Source organism: Ruditapes philippinarum, unplaced genomic scaffold (assembly GCF_026571515.1).
Source record: "Ruditapes philippinarum isolate M1 unplaced genomic scaffold, ASM2657151v2 ctg130_1_1_1_1, whole genome shotgun sequence".
NCBI classification, from domain to species: Eukaryota; Metazoa; Mollusca; class Bivalvia; order Venerida; family Veneridae; genus Ruditapes; species Ruditapes philippinarum.
Genome location: NW_026852081.1, coordinates 304,020 through 329,418, shown reverse-complemented (window position 1 = coordinate 329,418; position 25,399 = coordinate 304,020). Strand labels below are relative to the sequence as shown.

At 33.3% G+C, this 25,399-nt stretch overlaps 1 protein-coding gene and 1 long non-coding RNA gene across 2 annotated transcripts; both read left to right on the top strand.

Moving 5' to 3' along the window:
* The first annotated feature begins 1,313 nt into the window (after positions 1–1,313).
* On the top strand, positions 1,314–24,154 carry LOC132748735 (ribosome biogenesis protein bop1-B-like). Its single transcript, XM_060738358.1, has 18 exons — positions 1,314–1,452; positions 5,396–5,524; positions 7,850–8,170; positions 9,377–9,528; positions 11,212–11,332; positions 11,958–12,063; positions 12,647–12,771; positions 13,423–13,533; positions 14,192–14,353; positions 14,730–14,810; positions 15,414–15,616; positions 15,919–16,022; positions 16,845–16,927; positions 17,371–17,556; positions 18,858–18,960; positions 20,593–20,677; positions 22,901–23,008; positions 23,520–24,154. The coding sequence occupies exons 1-18, from the start codon at positions 1,393–1,395 to the stop codon at positions 23,671–23,673; spliced, it is 2,394 nt and encodes a 797-aa protein (XP_060594341.1). The 5' UTR covers positions 1,314–1,392; the 3' UTR covers positions 23,674–24,154.
* On the top strand, positions 5,972–7,307 carry LOC132748740 (uncharacterized). Its single transcript, XR_009628311.1, has 2 exons — positions 5,972–6,645; positions 6,819–7,307. It is a non-coding gene; the product is annotated as an uncharacterized LOC132748740 (long non-coding RNA).
* Positions 24,155–25,399: the final 1,245 nt, after the last annotated feature.

The window sequence follows — 25,399 nt, the reverse complement described above, 5'->3', positions numbered from 1 at the left end:
TGTCAGTTCTGGTTAGGCGCCGCCATTTACAATGTAACTCAATGATAAAAGGCGGTGTATTCCGATAACGGAACAAATCTCAACTTTTCGGATTAATAATAATCGTCGAATGTTCCGAGTGAAAACGGAAGTGGGTACATATAACACCAAATGATACCTTTAAAACGGAAAAATGAAAGGATTTTTACCGACTTCCCCGTTCATAGGCTTTGCCTAATTTCATATTATTACTATTCATTGTTATGGAATTATGTAATCATTTGAAACATCTCGGCTTTTATAAATAATAATAATCACTTTTTTGGCTTGCAGCCACGGCTGCAAGCCATTTCATATGGAAAACTTGTTCCGGTTAGGTGGTTTCCTGCTTACATCTGTTGGTGCATGATTGAACGGGAAACCAGATGCAATCGTGCCAATCGCAACTTTTCGGCCTTTTCCGTCACTCTTCGGATTAATGATAATAGCCGATGTAGTTCCGATTGCAATCGTGACAATTCGGGCGATTCCATCATACTGTGGAATCAGACGAAGTAATATTACGGAAATCTAAGCTATTTTAGTTACTTCGGTAATCCCAGTTTGCTTATATAAATAGGATTTCTATTTTTACTCGATTTATCGGTTTAAACCGTAATAAATTATAAACGAAATTGTTCCGTTTCAATTGTTTTTCAAGACGCAAAAGTTAGTTTCTTTTATTATTGTTTTTTTTGTCTGTATTAGTTTACAAATCACGCATGATCGAGTTATATTTAGATCTACTGAACGCAATTCAACTTTTTGGTGAGGTAATCTAAAAATAGCCCATGCATATCATTAACCTTGCCTCGTGCTGATATACGTATTTGTGATCGTGTAACATATAGTTCATATGTAGTTGATACAAGCTTATTAATTGGTACCACGTAACGAAGTATTTTAGTGCATTTACTTGTCTATAAAGCAAACGAATGATTTCTCTGCGAAAAAGGGGAAATGAAATGTGCACACTTGTTAGTTTTATACAATAGAGAATAGATTTCAAATCGTTTTGACAAAAAATATTCGTTTTTCAAAAAAAAAAATAAATAAATAAATAAATACACATGTAAACCCTATTTGATACACAAATACCGTAATTCAAAAAAAATTGTGATAATAAATTGAAAAAAAAAAAAAAAAAAAACAATTTTAAAGGGTTGGGATGAAGGCACAACACTGTGCAAGCCTTTCCTTTTAAAAGGAAACTTTATTAAATACATGGCATGATGCATTAAAAAGATTTAGTAGTGTAAACAGCTTATTATTAGTGGTATATTACCTTAATGTTGACATAGTTGTCGCCCTTACATACTCGTTGAATGGAAGCTGTCACGTTTTTTACTTTTAATAATATTTTGGGTTAATAAAATGTCATTAAAACGGAAATCAAACACTGAGACTTTCAGTCAACTTACAGTTGATAACGGGGTAATATGTTTATTCAATAATTGTCTGCAAATTATTTATAAAACTTATGTATTCCAAAATGACATATGATTTCGCGACGTTTAAGCAGAGTTTTTAGTAACTGATATCCCAATCCAAGATATTAGAATGACAAATTATTTATTTAGAGTAAAAACTTATTTATTTTATACATTAATATGCTACACATACGGCATTAGTCTAATAAATTATGAAAGTAGGATTCAGGCAAATCCTATACGTATGTCAATTATGAACACAGAACAGGGAAATTAGATAAAAAAAAAATCTTCAAAAAAACAGCAAAAAACTTAAATAGTGTGAAAGTTGTGCGTCTTTAACATAAATTGCCGCTCTGTTAAAAATATAATAACAGATTTACAACAGGTAATATCCCAAGTCAAACCTGACATTATTTGCTGTACTGAAACATGGCTAAAACCTGAAATATCAACTACTGAATTTTTTCCTGACTTCCTAAACATTCAGGTATATAGGGGTTGTAATAGAATGCGAAATGGACTCCATTTCGCGAAATGAACTTACCGCCTACGAAATGGACATTTGTTTGTTTAACCGTGATGAGAAATATTATTTTTATTAATTTATGTTTAACATATGACATAAAACTACAGATTGAATCAATGAATATAACTATTTTCCTATTTTATAGTCATATTTCTGAAAATAATCTGGCCTCTACGAAATCAGTGGCGTAGCTTCCTTTAGGCACTGTAGGCACGTGCCTACACTTTTTCCGCAGAAATGAAAAATGAAATGATTACAAAAATGCAATAATAATTTAAGGGTAAGGGCGATAGATGTGTAGGTCCTAATTTTAGAAAAAGAACTGTCACCTTATTTGAAAATATATCGAGTTTTATTTCATAACGAAAGTGTTGCCGTGCTATAAAGTTGTTATGTGATAAAACCTATCAGAGACGCCACGGATAAAGTTTTTAACAATATAAAAGTTTTAGAGCGCTTCGATTCAAAATATAAATATTACAAGTATGCACGACCAGGATATTCCATATCTAGATATCGGTAGTGCTAGCTTTATACAACTGATGAGGAAACTAAGTGATATCTTTCGAATGAAGCCTTGACATCTTGTCTTTTATATTCTCTTCCATTCTTAAGATATTCATGATTTAATTATGTGTACGTTATTCTGTTCAAACTGCATCTCCGTCAAATCTTGAGCACAAAACACAAAGTAGAATTGAAACCTGGCAAGTTCATAAAGTCGCTTTGAAGTAAACGTGAAACATAATCTGTGTTACGATAAGTTTTTTAAAATGTATTTTAATGATATATACAAGTTATGTGTTCGAATACACATCAAATTCTGCATTAATTAGCGTAGTGGTGGAGAGTTTGCTTTTAAAGCTAGAGATGTGATTTTTTTTTTTAATTTATACTTAGTTGAAACTTTATTTATTCATTAAATTGCACATTAAGTAACATTTACAAATATTTCTCAACAATGTAATCCAGACAAGTAAAACAATACCTCTCCAGCTAAAGTAGATACAAAAATGTTGCGGATAGATGTAAGCTCTTTGAAATAGAGAAAATAAGACTCCCTAAAGAAAGCCCAACACGGCAAAATTGAAAATGTTGCAGGCTCGGTTTGATGAAAGTACAATTAAAAATAAGAGAAAAATTGGTTGTTGAATTATCACTATAGAGGGACTTAGGTAACTTATGGAGAAATATTAGAAGAAATGAAGCATGTAAGGAAAAACATGATTTTTTAGTTCTTAAAATAAACATGTAAATGAATATGAGCGTTCTGACATGCCAACTTCATTTACACTGATAGTAATTCTTACAGTTGTGAAATAGATGTTTGAACATGCTGAAACTACTTCGCTCGAAATACTTCATTCAAATTACAAAAATCTTTGATAATAAAAGTTCTTCGGAATTCTTTAAATTTTCTTTCATTACTGTTGGTAACGTACTTATTGAATTACTGGAGGTGTAAGTTTGCTTTGCCTTACTTTCTTTATATGTTTTACTCACGTAAACAGTCATATTCTATGTTCTATATATGTTTCACCATAAACAATAAAAAGAGACTTTCATTTATGAATTATGGGAGCATAAAATCTTATTGAGAAAATGTATTCGATGCTGTTTGTGTGACATTAGATATTTCATCATCAATTGGTATTTAAATACCGATTGTCCGGTGTAGCAATGTGTTATTAGGGGTGCTTTGGCATTCGATCTTCTTGATCATTGTTTTATTATTTTCTAATTATATATTTAGACAACCTTATTTTGAATTTTTAAATTTTGATATTTGCTTCAAAATTTGCATAAATTTGTTCTTTTTAAATGTATAGTTCTGGATTCGTATTACCCAAAGGTATTTACGGAAAAAAGCTCTTTTTGCCAAAATGTCACAGTGGCTTTGCGTTGAGTTAGTGATATAATTGTCATCTTTATATTGATGTATCGAAAATGCAGCAAAATTATGAATACTCTTCCTTCAGAACATGCCTTAACATACCCTAGAATGCAGCTACGGCAATGTAGATTTTCAAAAATTTTCGGGGGAGCATGCCCCCGGACCCCCCTAACACAAGTGCCTACACATTGGTCTCTTTCAAGCTACGCCCCTGGAAATGGAGTTTTCAGCCACGAAATGGAGTTTTCGCTTGCGGAATGGACATTTGCTTTACAAATTATGGTGTAACTGACATGTCACAAAGAGTATCTTTTCTATTCACTTACGTTTTATCTGGGACGACAAAAATATTTTTGTCCCAGGTTAAACATATGATATTAAACAGCTAGAATCTTTCTATTTGAAAGACCTTATGTATTAAACTGTTTAAACACTGAACTATGTTATTTTCAAATGTACAAGCATAAATAATGAAAACAATATTAGATCTACCAAAATTGTTTAAATAATAATTTTATGTCATATATCACTTGTTCATTATTAAAAATGATATTAAATGGTACACGTAAACCAAAATTTAAGAAACAAATGTCCATTTCGTAGTTGAAAAGTTCATTTTGCGAAATGGAGTCCATTTTGCATTCTATTACTACCGGGTATATAGGGATGACAGACTAGAGGGCAAAGGTTGGGGTTCATCATTGCATATCTAAATCCATCATAAGTTAGGAACAAGTACACCTGAAATAAAATTACAATTCAGGTTGTATGCCACTATGTAAATTTTAGAAACAAGATACTCAAACACTAATATGTTGGACTAAGCACCAGTAAAGAAAATGGACATTGCAAAGGCATGGCTTTTTTCCTTTCTACATGTATAACAGGGGCCATTTAGGGGGTGATTCCTAACAGGAATTTTTCTTTAACACCAAGCATTTAAATTCCCTTTAAATTCAATTTATGTCAAGTATTTTCTTCCACTTAAAAGTTAAATTACAAAACTAGCATGCTATTTTCCCCAAATTAATGCAAGGCTCTCTTCTACCTGTGAAAAAAAAGTCCTGCCTGACAAATATCCCTTACTTGCATTTACTAATTTATTAATGGGGCATATCAGAGTCTCAAACCTGATGATCTGATAAGCACAGTATCCTCAGCCAATTCAAACATCCTTTTTGGTTAAAACATACATGTAGTTACTAACTTTAAATGATGATAAGGGCATTATATAATATTGTGTATCTCAAAGACTGCAAGCAATACTGAGGTTTCAATGACATAGGTAAAAAAAAAAAGCAGGCGCATAGCTGAACTGAAAACAATGATTATGTTCAAGCCTGTTGTGGGAACTGAGCAGCAAGGATACTAAAAAAAACCTATTGAAAGCACACACAATAGCTATATTATGCCCACCCTTGTTATGCATTAGGTAACAACGATAAATAAGTCAAACCTGCTTATATTAGCTATGAAACTCTGTGATCATAATCATTATGATTGAAGGATTTGATATATTTACAGACTGATTTGTTTGTGGATGAACCTGCAGATGATAGTGAGTCTGATCTAGACAATGATGACACAACAGACTCCAGTGATTCAGACTCTAGCGTGTACTCTGGTCTCGGAGAGGACGAAGAAGATTCTTCTGTATGTGATTTCAGAAATTATATTTGACACTTTTAAGAGTTTTGTAAATTTTATTGCATTTTTAGTACATTAAGATATGATTAATTGTGTTTTGTATTACTAACAAAATTGTGATGAGTTTCCAAAGAAGGTGTAAGGGTCATGCAGGGTTTTCATTATGAACAGATTAACGATTCATATCATCAATACAAATGCTATTAAAATGAGTTGTACTTTCAGCCTGTACTTTAAATATCCTCTTGACCCTTGGCCAAATTGATTGTTTTCATTGACACGTCTGTTTCCTCAGATAAAAATGAAAATCCTGGGTTATGACATTTGTCTTTAAAGTAGCATTTCTCTAAACTAAATTTACTTGAACTTTATGCAGCTTAAAGCTCAGTGGTTTAGATATTTCCATGAATTTAATTTTCCATATTCTTAATCTTTTATATTTACATAGATTTTTAGCTCACCTGTCACAAAGTGACAGGGTGAGCTTTTTGTGATCGCTTTTCGTCCGGCGTCCGTCCGTCGTCCGTCCGTCCGTAAACTTTTGCTTTAAATGACATCTCCTCATAAACCACTGAGCCAATTTCATCCAAACTTCAGAGGAATGTTCCTTTGGTGGTCACCTTTAAAAATTGTTCAAAGAATTTAATTCCATGCAGAACTCTGGTTGCCATGGCAACCAAAGAATTTTTTTAAAATATCTTCTTTTAAAAAACCATAAGAGCTAGAGCTTAGATATTTGGCATGAAACATCTTCTAGTGAATGTCTATCAAGTTTGTTCAAATAAAAGCCCTGGGGTCAAAATTGGCCCCGCCCCTGGGGGTCATTGATTTTCCCTATATACATATAGTAAAAACTTAAAAAATCTTCTTTTAAAGAACCGTAAGAGCTAGAGCTTAGATATTTGGCATGAAACATCTTCTAGTGAATGTCTACCAAGTTTGTTCAAATAAAAGCCCTGGGGTCAAAATTGGCCCCGACCCAGGGGGTCATTGATTTTCCCTATATGCATATAGTAAAAACTTAAAAAATCTTCTTTTAAAGAACCCAAAGAGCTAGAGCTAAGATATTAAGCATGAAACATCTTCTAGTGAGTGTCTACCAAGTTTGTTCAAATTAAAGCCCTGGGGTCAAAATTGGCCCCGCCCCGGGGGTCATTGATTTTCCCTATATGCATATAGTAAAAACTTAAAAAAATTTTCTTTTAAAGAACCCAAAGAGCTAGAGCTAAGATATTTGACATGAAACATCTTCTAGTGAGTGTCTACCAAGTTTGTTCAAATTAAAGCCCTGGGGTCAAAGGTCAAAATTGGCCCCGCCCCGGGGATCATTGATTTTCCCTATATGCATATGGTAAAAACTTAAAAAATCTTCTTTTAAAGAACCATAAGAGCTAGAGCTTAGATATTTGGCATGAAACATCTTCTAGTGAATGTCTACCAAGTTTGTTCAAATAAAAGCCCTGGGGTCAAAATTGACCCTGCCCCAGGGGGTCATAGATTTTCCCTATATGCATATAGTAAAAACTTAAAAAATCTTCTTTTAAAGAACCCAAAGAGCTAGAGCTAAGATATTTAGCATGAAACATCTTCTAATGAGTGTCTACCAAGTTTGTTCAAATAAAACCTCTGGGGTCAAAATTGGCCCCGCCCCAGGGGGTCATTGATTTTCCCTATATGCATATAGTAAAAACTTAAAAAAATTTCTTTTAAAGAACTCAAAGAGCTAGAGCTAAGATATTAAGCATGAAACATGTTCTAATGGGTGTCTACCAAGTATGTTCAAATAAAAGCCCTGGGGTCAAAACTGGCCCCGCCCGGGGGGGGGGGGGTGTCATTGATTTTCCTTATATGTGTATAGCAAAAACTTAAAAATCTTCTTTGGAAAAACCCAAATAGCTAGAGTTTAGATATTAAGCATGAAACATCTTTAAGTAAATATCTACAAAGTTTGTTAAAATAAACGCCCGGGGGTCAAAACTGGCCCTGCCCCAGGGGTGACATTGTTTTAAACTATATGTGTATAGTAAAAACTTTAAAAATCTTCTTTTAAAAAAGCCAATGAGCTAGAACTTAGATGTTTAGCATGAAACATCTTCTTATGGGTGTGTACCAAGTCTGTTCAAATAAACAAATAAAAGCCCTTGGGTAAAAATTGGCCCGGGGGTGGGGGGCCTATATACAGGTGAGCGACCTCAGGGCCATCATGGCCCTCTTGTTTATCTTGTTATACATCATGAATGTTGACTGTGTAGTGCATTTTCCTTTTCGTAGCATGTAAAACAATATGAGATAAAATGGTTACTTTATTTCTCTTGTTGGCAATTCATTTAGGATTCAGATGAAGAAATAGATGAAGGCAGTGACCTTGAAGGCAGCAACCTTGAAAGCAGTGACCTTGAAGGCAGTGACCTTGAAAATGAATCTGATGAAGAAGGTAGAAAGACAGGCAAAGAAAAAACACATAAAGATTTATCTAATGACTTAGTGAATAAGAAAAATAACACAAAGACAAAAAACAAATCACAGAAATTGCAAAAGCCTGTAAAAGAGACGAAAATTGAGGTTGATCAAGAAATAAAGGTGAAAGATAAAGAAGAGGAAGACAATGTTAAAGAAACTGATGAATATAAAGAAGATTCATCAGATGAAGAGGTTTGTAACTATTAAATGTCTTACCTTGTTTGATATCTTAAATGGCCTTGTTCATCTTTTATACTGGACAAAACCTTTCATAATTTTTGGTAAAAAATTTAAAATAAATACTGATTTGACAAAATAGCAAAGTAGGCAGACCATGATCTGGCAGCATTGAATCAATGTGTCAATTAATTGATTTTGGTCTGCACTGATTGCATGGAACCTATGTGTTGCCACTAGGGGTGTGGATCGTCGGATAAGTGACGATCCGATCCGAACCACGATTCAGCACTTACGATTCACAAATCGAACCACAAATCTTTTATTATCAAGACACCCATAAAAACATGTACAATAGTTATAAAAACATGTTTATTTTAAAAAAAACAGCAACAATACTAAACATTTAATATATAAAATATAAACTTTGTTTATGTTTTTATTCTTTGGATGAGTATTTTTGTTTTGTTTTTTGAAACCAATTACTTCCTAGCTCAGCATCATGGTACATGGTCTTTAACCGGCAAATTGTTTTTAGGTAAACTTCATATAATTTATACTCAAATCGTATTTTTCTCGATTTTAAGAGTGTGAGAAACAGTGAATGTATATAAACAAAAATAGATCGCGATCCACGATCTCTGGGCTTACGAATATTCAAACTCGATTTTTCACTTTGATTCGTGATTATCCGAGTACTCGGATACTCGCCCCAGCCCTAGTTGCCACCATCAGGCTAAGGGTTAAACCATCTCGGTCATGTTCATGTTATATAAACTTTCCCTTGTACTTGTTTTAAAGTTGCAATATTGTTATGTCTTGTGGTAAATTTAGCTGACTTTTCTGTCTACCCTGGAAAGTCGCTGCCTTTTTGTCCCTACAATCATATGAAATACTTTTAAGGTGGCTATGGTAACAGCCAATTTCCTTTGATGCTATTCATTGAGTGCTCTTATTTGACTACGGAAGTTCTTATGTGACTCCTTTTTCCTTCATGTGGCTAGGAGAGCAATAAAAGAACAAAAGAGTAACGACAAAAGTTTGAGAACCTGGAAGAAAAATAACATAGAACTAGTGAATTTATTGGAGAAATATGTGTTACTGTTACTGTTAGTAACTGTTCTATCTTAGAATAAGCCCAACAAAGCAATTCACTGTAAAATGAAAAGATATAATTTTGATTTTCCAAGGTAATATTACTTTGCTCTTTCTGTTGATCAGGATATACGTAACACTGTGGGTAATATACCAATGGAATGGTACAAGAATTATAAGCATATTGGCTATGACGTAGAAGGTCGTAAACTTGTGAAGCCGCAGCAGGGTGACCAGCTGGACGAGTTCCTCGACAAAGCAGATGACCCCAATTACTGGTATGTGGTATAAAGATATTTTTGACACACAAATATGATAAGATTATGAGTTTATTTCAAGGGTTGACTGCAAAACTGTGGCAAGTCCTTCATAATTTTATATAAGCTACTGAAGTTTTAATTACTGGTATGTGATATAAAGTTATTTTTGACACACAAATATGATAAGATTATGAGTTTTATTTCAAGGGTTGACTGCAAAACTGTTGTAAGTCCTTCTTAGCTCACCTGTCACAAAGTGACATGGTGAGCTTTCGTGATCGCTTTTCGTCAGGCGTCAGTTGGTTGTCCGTCCGTAAACTTTTACTTTAAACGACATCTCCTCATAAACTACTTAGCCAATTTCATCCAAACTTCACAAGAATGTTCCTTTGGTTGTCAACTTTAAAAATTGTTCAAAGAATTTAATTCCAAGCAGAACTCTAGTTGCCATGGCAAGTAAAAGAAAAAACTTTAAATATCTTCTTTTAGAAAACCACAAGAGCTAGAGCTTAAATATTTGGCATGAAACATCACCTAGTCAGTGTCTACCAAGTTTGTTCAAATAAATGCCCTTGGGTCAAAATTGGCCCGCCCGCCCAGAGGGGTCATTGATTTTCATTATTTTGTATATAGTAAAAACTTAAAAATACCAAAATAGCTAGAGCTTAGATATAAAGCATCAAACGTCTTCTAGTGGGTGTCTACGAAATTTGTTCAAATAAAAGCCCTGGGGTAAAAATTGGCTCTGCCCCAGGGGGTCATTGTTTTTCCCTATATGTATATAGTAAAAACTTAAAAAATCTTCTTATAAACCCCCAAAGAGTTAGGGCTTAGATATTTATCATGAAACATCTAATTGCTGTCTACCAAGTTTGTTCAACTAAAAGCCCCTGGTTTAAAATTGGCATTGGCGCAAGGGCCTGTATACAGGTGAGCGATTTCAGGGCCATCATGTCCCTCTTGATTATTTTATATAAGTAACTGCAGTTTTAATTACTGGTATGTGGTATAAAGTAAATTTTTGACACACAAATATGATAAAATTATGAGTATATTTCAAGGGTTCACTGCAAAACTGTTGCAAGTCCTTTATTTCATGTAAGTTACTGCAGTTTTGCTATTAATCCTCGATTTGTAGCTCTATGCTAAGGTTATTCATCAGTTTGTCCACACTCTTTATTGCCATTAACTCTTGTTTTAACCATTACATTTGAAATCATTGTAATTTGCTTTCATTTTATACAAAATGTTTATTGTGAAAAAAAATGAAAATTGTGTCAGTTGTTTTGAGTCATTTTCACAGTTAAACAATTTTATACTCCTTTGTAGTTCAAAGTATGGAATAAAATAGCATAACAAATCATTTCTTGGGAGTAATAAAGAACTCTTAAGTATTTTCTTATTAAATGTAGAATTTTATATATGTAAGAATATGGAGGAGTTGGCCTAATTTTGAAAGTTTTTGTCTCTCATTCGAGTGACTATGCGTCTTAGCCGTTCTGAGGTCACAATACATGTATTGTTTCCATATAAGACACTTTTACAAGAAAATCCTGAATGCATAATTTACAGAACTTTTTCACAAAGAAATAAACATTTTAACTGATTACAGATTAAGAGCATGTAAACTAATATCAGAGTGCAGCAATTTTTTTCATTTCCCTATTCAAACTGTACACAATAACTGTTATTTATTGTTAGGCGTACTGTACATAACAAGTTAACTGGACAGAAAATAGTGCTGAGTAAGGAGGATATACAGTTGATACAGAACATACAGAAGAAACAACATCCAACAGAATCTACAGATGAACAATATCAGGTATGTGCCAGATTGGGCTTCTTTGTATGACCTTTTATCAGAAAAATTAAAGCAGGTATCTCATAAATTCTTGCAGTGACAGTTCAGTGTTTTAAGAATATTAGCCTGGGAGAAGTAATGATATAAACTGTAGATTCATGTATGAAGTTGCATCGTTTTTATATGCCTGTTTGAAAAAACGGGACATGTCATAATTTGGAACACCCCTGGCAAGGTCAAGGTCACTAGGCAGGCATCAAAAAATATTTTCAGAGTCACTTGTACTGCAGGACGAGTTGTTTCTAAATCCAATGTGCAGGCAACATTTTTCTACTTGTCCTGCATCAAATTCTCTTAAATTCTACTTGTAATTACAAGACGACAAGTGAAATTTTCGATCTCTGCTAGGGGTGATTGATACAGATATTGCAGAATGATTAGTCTTATCATGTTTTACTTGAATTATTAGTCTTTGTATTGGTTTACATTAATAATTAGTGCTACTAATTTCCATAAATAATTAGTCAATTACCATATACTGATTTACATGAATAACTAGTACCTGTATTGATTTACATGAATAGATTGTCATTTTTCTGATTTCATTCTGTACTTGCAAGTACAATATTGTTCTTCATTTTTACAGGCCTGGGTTGACTGGTTTTCTAGCGAAGTGATGATTCATCCATTGTCTAACCAGCCAGAACATAAGAGGAGTTTTATACCTTCAAAATGGGAGAGATTGAAAGTAGGTGTTTTCATATTGGTTCATTTTGTAGCATATTAACAAGTTAGCCTTTTTTATGCTTAATATAATAAATGGACTTTGCCCAACTGTCAGTTTAAACAAAACTGTTCATCATTTTAGGGAAGATTTTAAAGCAAGATTCATATCATATCTTTGTTATTTAACAGATGTAAACTGTGGATTTTGTGTTTTTGCGTACATATCTCAGAGTGCACAAGCAGTATTGAAGAATAAATTATGATACAGATATTCACAATAAAACAAAACATTGATCTTAAAGTTGGCTTTAACTGGCTTATTTTTAGTTATATATATTATTAAAAACTCATGTTATATATATTATTAAAAACTCACAAATTTACAGTAGATTGTTTTTGGATTCAAAGTAGGTCAGACAGGTATTGTAAATTTTACTACAAAAGTAGGTCATATACTTTTTTACAGTTTTTTGCTATCTAGGAAAAACAAGTCTGATGACTGAGTCTTTAATGATTTTTTGGCAATTGCACTAGGTCACCTAGTGCATGAATTGTTTTACCATCTATGAAGTTTAAGCTTATGTTAACTTTTTTTTCTACTGTAGGTAGGTCAGATGGTTCATGCATTAAAGATGGGTTGGATGAAACCATCAAAGACGGACGAGGAGAAAGACAAGGAGGAAGAAGAAGAAGATGAACCCAACTTTTATATGATCTGGAAAGATGAAGATGAGGTAAGCAAATTCATAGGCATATAAACCTATCCCTGGGTTAAACCAATGAAAACAGGCCCGTCAATACTCCAATAGTGGTGAATAGCTATCAATACTTGTCAGTTGAAAAAATGAGTGGTTACTTGATGCAGCCGAATTATTTTGAATGGACAGTTTGGTACTTACAGAAAACCCAGGGTTTCTGTATATAGTAATAAGAAAGTTTCTGTGTATGGTTTGTCAGTCACTGACTCCTGCAAGACAGCCCATTAGCTTAGCATTTTATTTTTTGTCCTCATTAGAAATACAAATGTACATGTAATGAAATTAAGAAGCCCTCTGGATAAAGTTCTGTAAGAAATAGAGATAACTCTGTCATGGCTCTAAAATGATTTACAGATATACGTTAAACTTCCCTTTTACATATAGAGAGTAAAGGTAAAAGAACTTGAGTTATGTATGTTTATGGTCACCAAAGATTCTGTATGTAAGGTTATTTAGGTCAGGAACCTTTAAACAAATATAAAGCTTACAAGATTCTTTGAACTTGCATGTATGGGTCCTTTATCTTGGCACATGTTTACATATGTAAAAAAACTTGGTATTATCGTATGTCAAGATATATTTTATTGTGAAAGTGATGATATTTTGTGTTTGGTTTTTTTTTTTCAGACAGAAATAAGTAAGAGGTACAGGCAGCATATACCAGCACCGAAACTCTCGCTGCCTGGTCATGCTGAGAGTTATAATCCTCCGCCAGAGTATATATTTACAAAGGAAGAGGTAAGAGAATAATAATAATCTTGCTAGACTTAAGGATGTATGATTTTTAGAGAGAGCTCTGTCAGTTAAAGATGTTATCTTTGGTGTGGTTCGGTAGTTTTCACTCCGGATCCCGGCAGTTAGCCACATTGCATTTACCAGAGCACAGTTCAGACATAGCATCGTTCCTGGGCAGGCTGTCAGGCAGTTTACCCGTACTAGTTGCCTTCATTTTCACAAGGAAATGATAACTTTTGCACATGCCAGAGAAGAGGTACAGTGTGAATAACAGTAGGAAGGATTTCATGATCACGAAAGTGACCTGCACCATTTGAGAATCGAACCAGGATCCAGTTTAAGATGCATTCTTTTATTAGTATTTACTTATTTGTTATATGCACATAATGCCTCAGAAATGGGTTCATTATTTTATTCCCTAGAAAGGACAAACATGTGTTTTATACTGTTTTAATAATGTATTTAGAGCATGCTAAATGATTTTCTCCAGATAACTTAACATTTTCAAATGTGGTCATTACCTAAGCAAGATGGATTTCACTTAAAACCTAAACATTATACATAAGAATTTTTTCCAAATATTTTATACACAAAGGGAAGTGAATAGTAGAATAATTGCTTGATTGATAATTTAACATTATATCATGTTTTATGTTACTAGGCAGAGAAGTGGAAAGAACAAGAGCCTGAAGAGAGGCGTATTAATTTTATGCCTAAGAAGTTTTCTTCTTTACGAAGTGTCCCATCTTATAGAAGATTCATCAATGAGAGGTTTGAAAGATGCCTTGATTTGTACCTGTGCCCCAGACAAAGGAAAGTACGAGTAAGTAACAGTTATTTTGGATGAGATCTTCACGAGACTCAGATATATCCTATTTTTGACTATACATGTGGGTGGCACTCTTAAAATATTTTTTCCAGACTTCTAAATGAATTGATCTTTAAGAAGGGCTTGTGTCTGGAAGGATGTACAATGCACAGAGGTACAAATGGGATTTTTTTGAAAATCTATGATAGAAAATCAAAAATCAGCCAGTCAATTAATAGTGTAAGATATGGAATTCAACAAAAAAAATAATTCTCAATATGTTAATGAATGATCTACGAGTTTACTTACTAATTCATGTATATAAATGAAGGGAATTTTAAAAATGATAAAATGTTTTATTGAATAATTTTAAATTTATTTTATTTTTCAGATGAATGTTGATCCAGAGGATCTGATACCAAAATTGCCCAAACCAAAAGACCTTCAGCCGTTCCCAACTACACAGTCCATTGTAAGTTTACATTTATACAATATATGACCTTAGTTAGACAGAAGCTTGTTTACATATGAAAGGAGAATGGATTTTGACGTTAAATCTAGAGTGGACATGTGATATCTGGTCCATAGTTAAACTGTCTCTTAGGTTACAGGTTTGACTCCTTGGCTACCTCAATTTAAATTTGTTATAGGTTATCAGGTGAGTATTGCGACAAAGTTCCCATGCTGTGACAATTGTGGTGCCACTGGGGTCTGTGACTGTATAAAGTTCTGTATCATTTCCCATTGCTCTGTTCCAAATAGAAATATGAGGACAAATTTCAGTAGAGAAGGGGAGTATGTCACAATAAAGAACTGGTTAAATTAGTAAAAGTAGCAGGAAAGTACAGTTGTTGAACTGTGTAACAGTATTCTGATGGTCCCAGGTTCTAGTTCCCGACAGAATGCGAATTTTTAATACCCTGTGACACATATAATGATAATCTTAGTACATGGGAAATTGAATGATTTTAATGGTAACACAGGAATGTGCAAACATGTCAGACTCAACTTTGAATTTTATATTTGATATATCATTGATATGTTCTTAGCACTATGATTAAATTACTATTTTTAGATTTACAAAGGTCATACTGGTCTGGTACGGAGTATATCTGTGGACCCTAGTGGTCAGTGGTTGGTATCAGGCTCTGATGATGGTACTATCAAGATTTGGGAGGTAGCGTCAGGTAGATGTATGAAAACGTTACATGTTGAAGGCAGGATATCATCACTCACATGGAACCCTAATCCAGCTGTTTGTCTTGTTGCTTGTGCAATGTAAGTATTTGTGAAAGAGAAAAAACACAACTAAGAAACTGGCTCAAAGTTTACTTTAAAAAATAAAATTATTTAGAAAGTATAATCTTAAAATGTTAAGAATCTATATTTTTAAATTTAAAGGGACTACACGGAGATTTATTAACATAGCAAATGATAATGAATGAATTGAAAAAAAACAAAACTAAAATCATAGTAAACATGTTAGTTCTGTGAGAAAGAAGGCACGTTTTCTTATTTATTTTTTCATCTTTTGTTATGGAATTAATCAATTATTTGTTGAATTTGGTTTTTCTCTTCAGAGATAAAACTGTGATGATATTCAATCCTGGAATGGGAGACAAGTTACAACTAAGCAATACAGATAACATGTTGAACTCTTATATAAAACAAGAGGAGACACAGGGTAATTACTTTTATATTCTTGTAAATGCTTTGTTATATATTTGATGCATGTATATGACCCTATGAAAAAGATAATCCTGATTATATACAAGTGTAATCAGAAATGCTGTTGCTGATGTAAAACATCAATTTGGTTAAACCATCTGTGACTATTTGTGATCTACATGGGGCTGAAAACCAATACAAAAGACGATGAAGGCAATATTTACTTTCATACATGTTAATTTTTGTAACATTTCAAGATTTTTTTTATGAGATCAGGTGTAAAGCTTGCTCGTTTTAAAGAAATAATGAAACAAAGAATTGGGATATCTTGGGGAAAAAAAATCAGTAATTATTTTGTAAAGCGAAACAGTGTACAAACATGTGTCTTCTTCATTTGTTTCATTTTGCCTGCACATATCACAAAATGGTTGCATAAATACTTTTTTTTTTATTTTGTCAAAGCAACATCAGAAAATATTTTTAAGTGTTATTGGTATATTAAAGTTCACATGTTTGTTTTTTCATTTGAATATTTAGCCATACTGGTTCTGTAAAGGTCATATGGTGACTTTCCATCTTTACTGGTGGACGAAGACCTCAGGTGCACCTTTTGTGCATTATTTCAGGCACTACCGATCACCTGAGTAGTCACTGACCTTCCATAGTTTAGCTGGATAGGTTCTTCAAAAGAAAGAATCCAAAGTCCCATATCAGCGAAGGTCAAGTGATTTGAATATGGTTACCTTAAACGCTTAGCCAGGCTTAGCCACAAATACCTTATTAGATTAAAGTAAAGTTTAGATTTAAGTAAAGATCATAAGTTTTTGTTTTGTTTCAGATTCTAGGGTACCTGTTAGCTGGAGTGTTTATGAAGGAAAGGAATATGATGATGGGTATAGACTAAAACTTCCACATGGTTTTGTGAGTAGTCTGTCATCACTATAGATAATTTGTTGTTACTGTGTTTTGGTCCCAATGTAGGTCAGCTTTAGAATAGGTTCTCTGACATTCAAACAAAATCTAGATTAATCATGTGACCAGTCCAGAGTGTTAGCTATTCAGTCAGAAGATATTTTGAATTTTTCCCTAATAATGATAATAATGAATAATGATAATGGTTTTGTCTAGATTGAAAGGTAGGCAAATCCATTTAAGATATTTAGCTATGTAAGGATAAATATTTATTTTTTATTTTTCAAAGCAAAAGAAATTAGTGTGCAAAATAATATAAATCTTAGATAACAACATTGTTAATATTCACCTAGTATATGCATGTATAGAAATTTTGACACAGTTTGTCAAAGTAAACAATATATTTTAAATATCACTTTTGAAATCTTATTTCCGCAATCATCTCATCACAGGAAGTGTCACAGGTGACCTGGCATGGAAAGGGAGATTACTTCGCTACAGTGATGCCTAATGGACAGTCGAAGTCCGTGTTGATACATCAGTTGTCACGTCGACGCTCACAGAATCCATTCTCAAAGTCTAAAGGCATAGTACAGTGTGTTAGATTTCACCCAGTCAGACCATTTCTCTTTGTTGCTGTAAGAATTATTATCAAATCATATATAGTATTGATTAATAAGGATGCTTATATGCATTCTTTTCTGTGATGTCATTTTCATATTTAGTACAATGCTTGTTGAAAAAAACCTCTCATGAGAAAATTAGAAATCTCCTCATTATTTATATTAATTTACTGAATCATACATAAATTGCATAATTTGTTCTTACATATAACTGATATCTCTCAAGCAGCAAATTCATTTCAAATGAAGAATTTATCTTAAGGGATGGCATATAGCGACAAACAGTTGAATAAAGGGGCATTCATGTCCTATAGACATATAGATTTGCACTTGTCCATCGGTCCATAGACTGACAAATAGTTGAATGAAGGGGCGTTTATGTCCTATAGACATAAAGATTTGCACTTGTCTGTCCGTCCATAGATTGACAAATAGTTGAATGAAGGGGCATTCATGTCTTATAGACATGTAGGTTTGCACTTGTCCATCGGTCCATAGACTGACAAACAGTTGAATGAAGGGGCGTAATGTCCTATAGACATGTAGATTTGCACTTGTCCATCGGTCCATAGACTGACAAACAGTTGAATGAAGGGGCGTTCATGCCCTATAGACATGTAGATTTGCACTTGTCCATCGGTCCATAGACTGACAAACAGTTGAATGAAGGGGCGTTCATGCCCTATAGACATGTAGATTTGCACTTGTCCATCGGTCCATAGACTGACAAACAGTTGAATGAAGGGGCGTTCATGCCCTATAGACATATAGATTTGCACTTGTCCATCGGTCCATAGACTGACAAACAGTTGAATGAAGGGGCGTTCATGCCCTATAGACATATAGATTTGCACTTGTCTGTCCGTCCATAGACTGACAAACAGTTGAATAAAGGGGCGTTCATATCCAATAGACACATATCTTGTTTTAACAGAAATTCTTGATAATATTAACACTATAATATCAAGTATGGTTTAAGCAAATTAAACCCTTTCATCAATAAATTTGTGTAGGAATAGATTTTCTATATGTTGTATTTCAAATACAAATATAAAAATAGTTGATTTTAAATTTACAAGGAATGTAGAAATATGAATTGTCACCTTAGTGCAGTAACTGGTTAACTCCTGTTCAATTGTATGAGTTAACACGTTACTGCGCTAATTGACAGCATTTCTCTATCTAAAATTGATTTGGCAGCTGGCCTTGTTCTATATTTGTGATATAGTTAATATAATGATTTTGTTAATGATTTTCAATGGATTAACTTGTATGATTTTGAACTATATTTCTAACAATTGTTGATTTATTTTCAGACACAAAGATATATTCGTGTATATAACTTATTAAAACAAGAGATGAGTAAGAAACTTGTGACAAATTGTAAATGGGTCTCCAGCATGGCGGTGCATCCAGAAGGTTAGATTTACCTTAGAGTAGCATATCTCATGATTTATATGAATCTTCACGATTTATTTTAATTTGTTAATTATTGTAGTGTAGTGTTCAGAAAGTTATTTACTCTGTACACGGCTGTAATTGTCAAACTTGGCCCTAATTAAGTAATAAAGTAGTAATCTGGGGATAAGAACAGTCATTTATGTCACATTTTGCAAAATATGATATTTTAGGATTTTGTTAACTCATCAAGGCAGTTTAATTGAAGTAATATTTCTATATATGAAATTGAGTTGGATATGAGTTTGTTTGGAGTTATTCACTGAAGTGAATTACTTCAGCTCTGACTATGATTTGATTTGGCATCTTGTCTTGCATCATCATTTTTCTGCAGCTACTTAACTCAAGTGGCTCCAGAGAACATTTTTCTGGTCATATGTGTAGTAATTGTAATTTTACTGTTTAGTATAACCTTTTCTGCATTTGAGAAGTTTGTGATACGAGTAATTTTTATGCCTCTACTACTTGGGGATTGTGTATATTAATTTGCTCTTGCTCCTATTGTCTGTTATGCTGTATAGTCTGACAGAACAGTTGAATGCAAGGGTATTTGTGTCTTTTGTACGCATTTCTAGTTGTTTCTTTAGTTAGATTATGATTCTTTAAAGGCACATTATGCTACAGAAATGAATAAATATTTAATTCTTTAGAAAGGTCAAACATGAGCTTTAAAATGTTTAAATAATGGTTTAAGAGAATGGTATATGCTTGTTAACTGAAGAAAATAGTAGTAAATGTAAAATAATATGTCATAGAAGTAGCAAAATGTAAACTAGGTAGTACTTTGACTACCATACAAATTATTTAATTAGTGTTGGGTATCGGACTCAAAAATCACTATCGATAATCGGACCACCACAATCGATTGTCTTCCGATAGTATAATCGAGTTTCGCATTTATTATGGCCCTTTTTCTTTTAAGGTACTAATCCTTGTATGTATTTTTATACAGCAGTGACCACATTTTGAGAATAAATAAACTCTTGTCTCCAAGGTTAAAGTATGATTTGCTCTTTGAATTCAAAACAAACAACACAAAATACTAATACTTTTTTGTGACAGTCAATTTTTGTAAAATACAACTTTTTGGCAGTCAATATTAGTACTAAGTCAACATGTCAAAATATTAATGAGTAGTATTCTAGATCACTAATTTAACTTCTGTAGATATATAACTTTATAATGCTATGTTATTACACACTACTCGGTCGGGAAACTTCTTTTTGACTGCATGTAAAAAGTTAAGCCCTAGGCAATTCAGCGCGGTGGTAGAACATTAAGATAATCCATTTTTAAAAAGGACTATCGATTGTTGCCGATTTTGGGGTGGTCCGATTAGTTATCGATTTTCAGAGACAATCGGGACAACACTATATTTAATTGCTATAAATCTATTAATTACCAAAAACAACAGAAGTTCAGGTAATTGGCCAATGAGTAACTTGTTGGAAACAATAAAAGAATACCAAAAATAAAAAAGATTTTGAGGAATAAAAATGAAAGCATTTCTGGGTCATAATGGGCCTTTAAGTGATACAGAATCATGTGAAAATGAGAATATAATATTACAAATATTTCATCAATACATTTCAGGAGACAATGTGATTATAGGTGGTTACGACAGCCGGATGAGTTGGTTTGACCTTGACCTCTCAACAAAACCTTATCAAACTCTCAAGTAAGTCAAATGATGCTTTATTTAACCAATTGTCCCAGCTTAATAGATAAAATATTTAACTTCCTGTAAGTTACATTACAACCAGAAGTCAAAGGTAAAGAAAAAGAGGTGGACAGACGTTTGACTCCCAAGACAGTTTTTACTCTCACAGTCTCAATAGTGAAATTTCTATGGAGTATAATGTCTAGCATTCAGAAAAAGAAATTATTTAGAGTTTATTAATATTGCAGCATTATTTTGAACACAGTTGCTCCGCTCCATGTTTTTTTATGTGACAGAAGGTATGCTCAAGTTCAGAAATGTGTTTGTACATTGAATGACACAAGAGCGGCACAGGGTAATTTTCCTCATCCAGTTATGTTTTGTAAGTTTTGTAAGGACCCTTAACTCATTCGACCCGTACGCCGAGTATAGTCGTCGTCTTTATCTGTTATCGTGTACCGCGCGCCGAGTATAGTCGTCGTATAAAATTTATCGGCTATCCCGCATGACGAGAGTAGTCGTCGCGTATTGAACTACTACTGTATACCGCGTGACGAGTAATGTCGGCGCATTTCATTGGTTGTTTCGACGGGTTATATTTAGATTTGAGGTATTTTGACCAATCAGGAAACGCGTTATATGTATAGTATAAAGGTTTAACTATACGAAAGTGAAAATTTTATCGAAATATCTCTATCTGAAAAAAAGTTATAATGCGTTAAAAAAATGGAAAATCGGAAGAATTTATTTGACATTATGTTTGATACGGACACGGAAAATGGCGCAAATTCGGATTGTGACATTAGTCTCGATAGTGAAAGTGAGATAGAATCAATCTGATAGATCGAGTGACAATCAAAGTGAAAATGAAAGTGCGGACGAAAATGTGAAATATTCTCAGACTAAGTGGAAGACAAACGATCGGTCAGAATTGCCTAAGAGACCATTCACAGGCCCAAATCCAGATCTTGATTCGGATTCAAATGAATTTGATTTCTTTGAACTGTTCTTTTCTGTGTTTCTGATTGAGCTACTTTGTAGACAGTAATTTTGATTTTGTTTACAAAAATATTTAGTCTACCTTTATACCTTTTTTTCATTCCTTTTTATCAAGAAAAGTAACATAATTGAAAGCGCTAGAAAATAAGAGTAACTGTTCTAATGTAAGAAATACAAAAATGTAAATACCTTACAGTTTTTGTATTTATTTTGTAACTATTTTTATATTATTATTATATATAATTTCGAAATTATCTAAAATTAATCCACACATAACAATTTTCATTCATATTTGGATTATTTTTTCCGGCTAATATTTTCTTACTTTTTAGACACAGTAGTAAAGATAAATTATTTATTGTTTTCTTTGAAATTTTCTTTAAAAAAAAAACAACAGGAAAATAAAAGTTTTTTTTAATGAATAGGAATTTCTGATGTATATACACCTCTGCACCATAAATGTTACATTTCTTGTCTGTTTTTATGAGCTCCATAACATAATACTTACATTTGCTCATTAGTCATTACTATACTTATTTATTTGCATAATGCTTCCAAAGTATTCATTTCTAATTTGTTAATTAGCAGTTAATTTCTCAATATATTTTTTAAATTATTATATTATGGAGAAGAATGTTTTAATAGAAATTTATACAATAAATAAAGTTCTTTTATTACAAATAAACTGATTTTATGTTGAAAATCTTCTTTATTTTATTGATAATAAATCAGTCCAACATGTTGCCATAGTGATGGAAGTAACACCACTGATTAGGTAATTTTATTGCCAACATTTATGTGTCATTTCAGCTTGATTGGATTAAAAATGAGATTGCCAGAGGCAAATTACATAATGCACCCCCTATTATTTATGACCTGTCAATAAAACAGTGCAATATCCCTCAGGGAGACAGTTTAGATAAAATCAATAAGGTACCTAGGAGTTGGCTTATCAGTTATCAGTAGGGTTTAAGTGGTAGACAGTGTACAGGGTTGAATGAGTTAAATTGAGGTACTTCCTGTGTGGAGCAGTCTATTATTGACTTAAGGGTTATCAGTATAATTTGGAAATTGATCCAGCCAGCTTTATAGAACCCGTTCAGACTGCTGCATCAATGAGCTAGACCTTGTACAAATGCAGATTCGAGCAGTCTTAGGGTTAATGTTGGAAAAATATGATTAATTTTGTGCACAAAATTTTGCAAGATTATTTTTAATAACAAATTATGTGTTTTGTTTCAGACATCACAAGAAAGCTATAAGACAAGTTTGTTATCATAAAAGATATCCGTTGTTTGCCTCGGCAAGTGATGATTGCTCGGTTATTGTCTGTCATGGAATGGTTTACAAGTAAGTATACTTATTTACATAAAGAACTGTAGGTACGGGCTGGGCCAGCATCTTCAGATTCTCATGTGTGAAAGTTATCCAGCTAGCTTACGGGACGTTTGTGGTTTTACTCACTCTCAGGTGCCCATAATTGTGCCTGAAATAATGGATACCAGGGCATAGATCTCCCATCACCAGTAAAGCCACCATATGACATATACAGTGTTGTTGTGCAGTACAACCAACCGAGAAAAAAAACAACATTAAAAACTGGGTGCTTATTACTTACCAATTAAGAAAGATGGATAAATGTGCATTTGTACACTTCGGTTCTTCACAGTATATACGGTACAGTATGCAAAGCGTGTTAGCCAATCTAAATTTGAGAATTTTATTTGCATTATTATAATAATATGTGGCGTATTTTAGCATGTTTTTATGCCATATATCAAATCTCTTTCACAATGTTAGCTCATTGGTTGAACTATTGATGACCCATGTTGTCTAATATTAACAATTTCCTATTTTTCAGTGACTTACTGCAGAATCCTCTCATAGTACCAGTTAAAGTATTGAGAGGTCACACGTCGGAGAAAGATGTGGGAATATTAGACTGCGTGTTCCATCCTTTACAACCCTGGATCTTCTCCGCAGGGGCCGATGCCACTATACGATTATATACTTGATAAAATATGACCGGGGCTAAATATCATCCCGAAATATCATAACATGTTCAGAGATACTGTGAAGACACCTCTAGAACTTGGTGATCAGAAATCAATACATCATTTTGTACATTATAATGTGATGTGAAACTTGAATTTTAATTAAAGAAACATAACATGTGATCATCTCTGAATTATTCAGTAAATTGTAATTTGGGAGAGAAATTAATGACATTAAGTGTCCTGAGACGGTGAATATAAAAAAGGTGAAATAGAAAAATGCCATTCTTTAGGATTACTTAAGAGAAATATCCGAGTTATTTTTCTCATCTCAAATGTTGTTTTCACTACATCAAATGTTTTATAAAATTTAGTGACTCAATTTAATTTGTGAAGAAATCTCTTTGTTTTTGAATAATGTCAAAATAAACTGTTTGTAAGAATCAGGACAAGTTGTTAGTAAATTGAGGTGTATACATGTATCCTGATTACATGTTTTTTTTACAAAATGACAGAACTAAATTAATTATTACATCTCAAACTTATAAAAAAATGAAAAGGCCAGCTGGCAACTGACTGAAAATCCCCTTTTAAATAGTTCCTTGAACTTTACTATATTGTTTTTGAGGGGAATATAATGATAGATTTAGATTCTTCTTGGCAATTTTATTGTATGATCAGAAAAAATGTTTGTTAAAGTCAATGTCAAATCATATGAATAAACTCTGCATTAGCAAAATTAATCATCTTTTGTATTTTATTTTAAATATTGTTGTTTCAAAGTTATGTTGAAGCTTACTGTTAAAAAAAAACTAGGTCAAATATTTTTTGGGCTACACATGACACAAGTTGAAAACTGAGAATCTTTTAAGTCAAGGGCAAAAACTCTACAAATACCAAGTAAATCCACATGCAAACCCAAAGGTGCATAACTACACATGCTGACCAAAATTCTTGTAGACTTTCAGGACTACAGGTCAAATAAAGTTTGGCTGAAATCCCACCAGTAGTTTGACCTGTGAAGGCTGGACAGGATTTTTCTAATTTTAGCTCTGGTGGCCATTATGTGCAGCAAAGTGGAACATGCCGGTATCGTGCACAACTAGGGATGGTACTGATCACTCCTGTAAAGTTTGGTTGAAATCCCACCAGTAGTTTGACCTGTGAAGGCCGGACAAGATTTTTCCATTTTTAGCTCTGGCGGCCATTTTGTGCAGCAAGCGGAGCGCGCCAGTGATGTGCACAACTAGGGATGGTACTGATCACTCCTTTTCAGTTTGGTTGGAATCCCTACACTTGTTTAACCTGTGAAGACTGGACAAGATTTTTCTATTTTTAGCTCTGGCAGCCATTTTGTGCAGCAAAGCGGAACATGTCGGTATTACCACAACTAGTGATGGTACTGATCATTCCTGTAATGTTTGGTTGAAGTCCCACCAGTAGTTTGACCTGTGAAGGCCAGACAAGATTTTTAAATTTTTAGCTCTGGCGGCCATTTTGTGCAGCGAAGAGGAATGTGCCAGTATTGTGCACAACTAGGGATGGTACTGATCACTCCTCTTCAGTTTGGTTGGAATCCCAACAGTTGTTTGACCTGTGAAGACAGGACAAGACTTTTTTTTTTTTTTGCGCTGGCTGCCATTTTTTGAAGCGAAGCGGAACATGCCAGTGATGTGCACAACTAGGGATGGTACTGATCACTCCTCTTCAGTTTGGTTGAAATCCCATCATTAGTTTGACCTGTGAA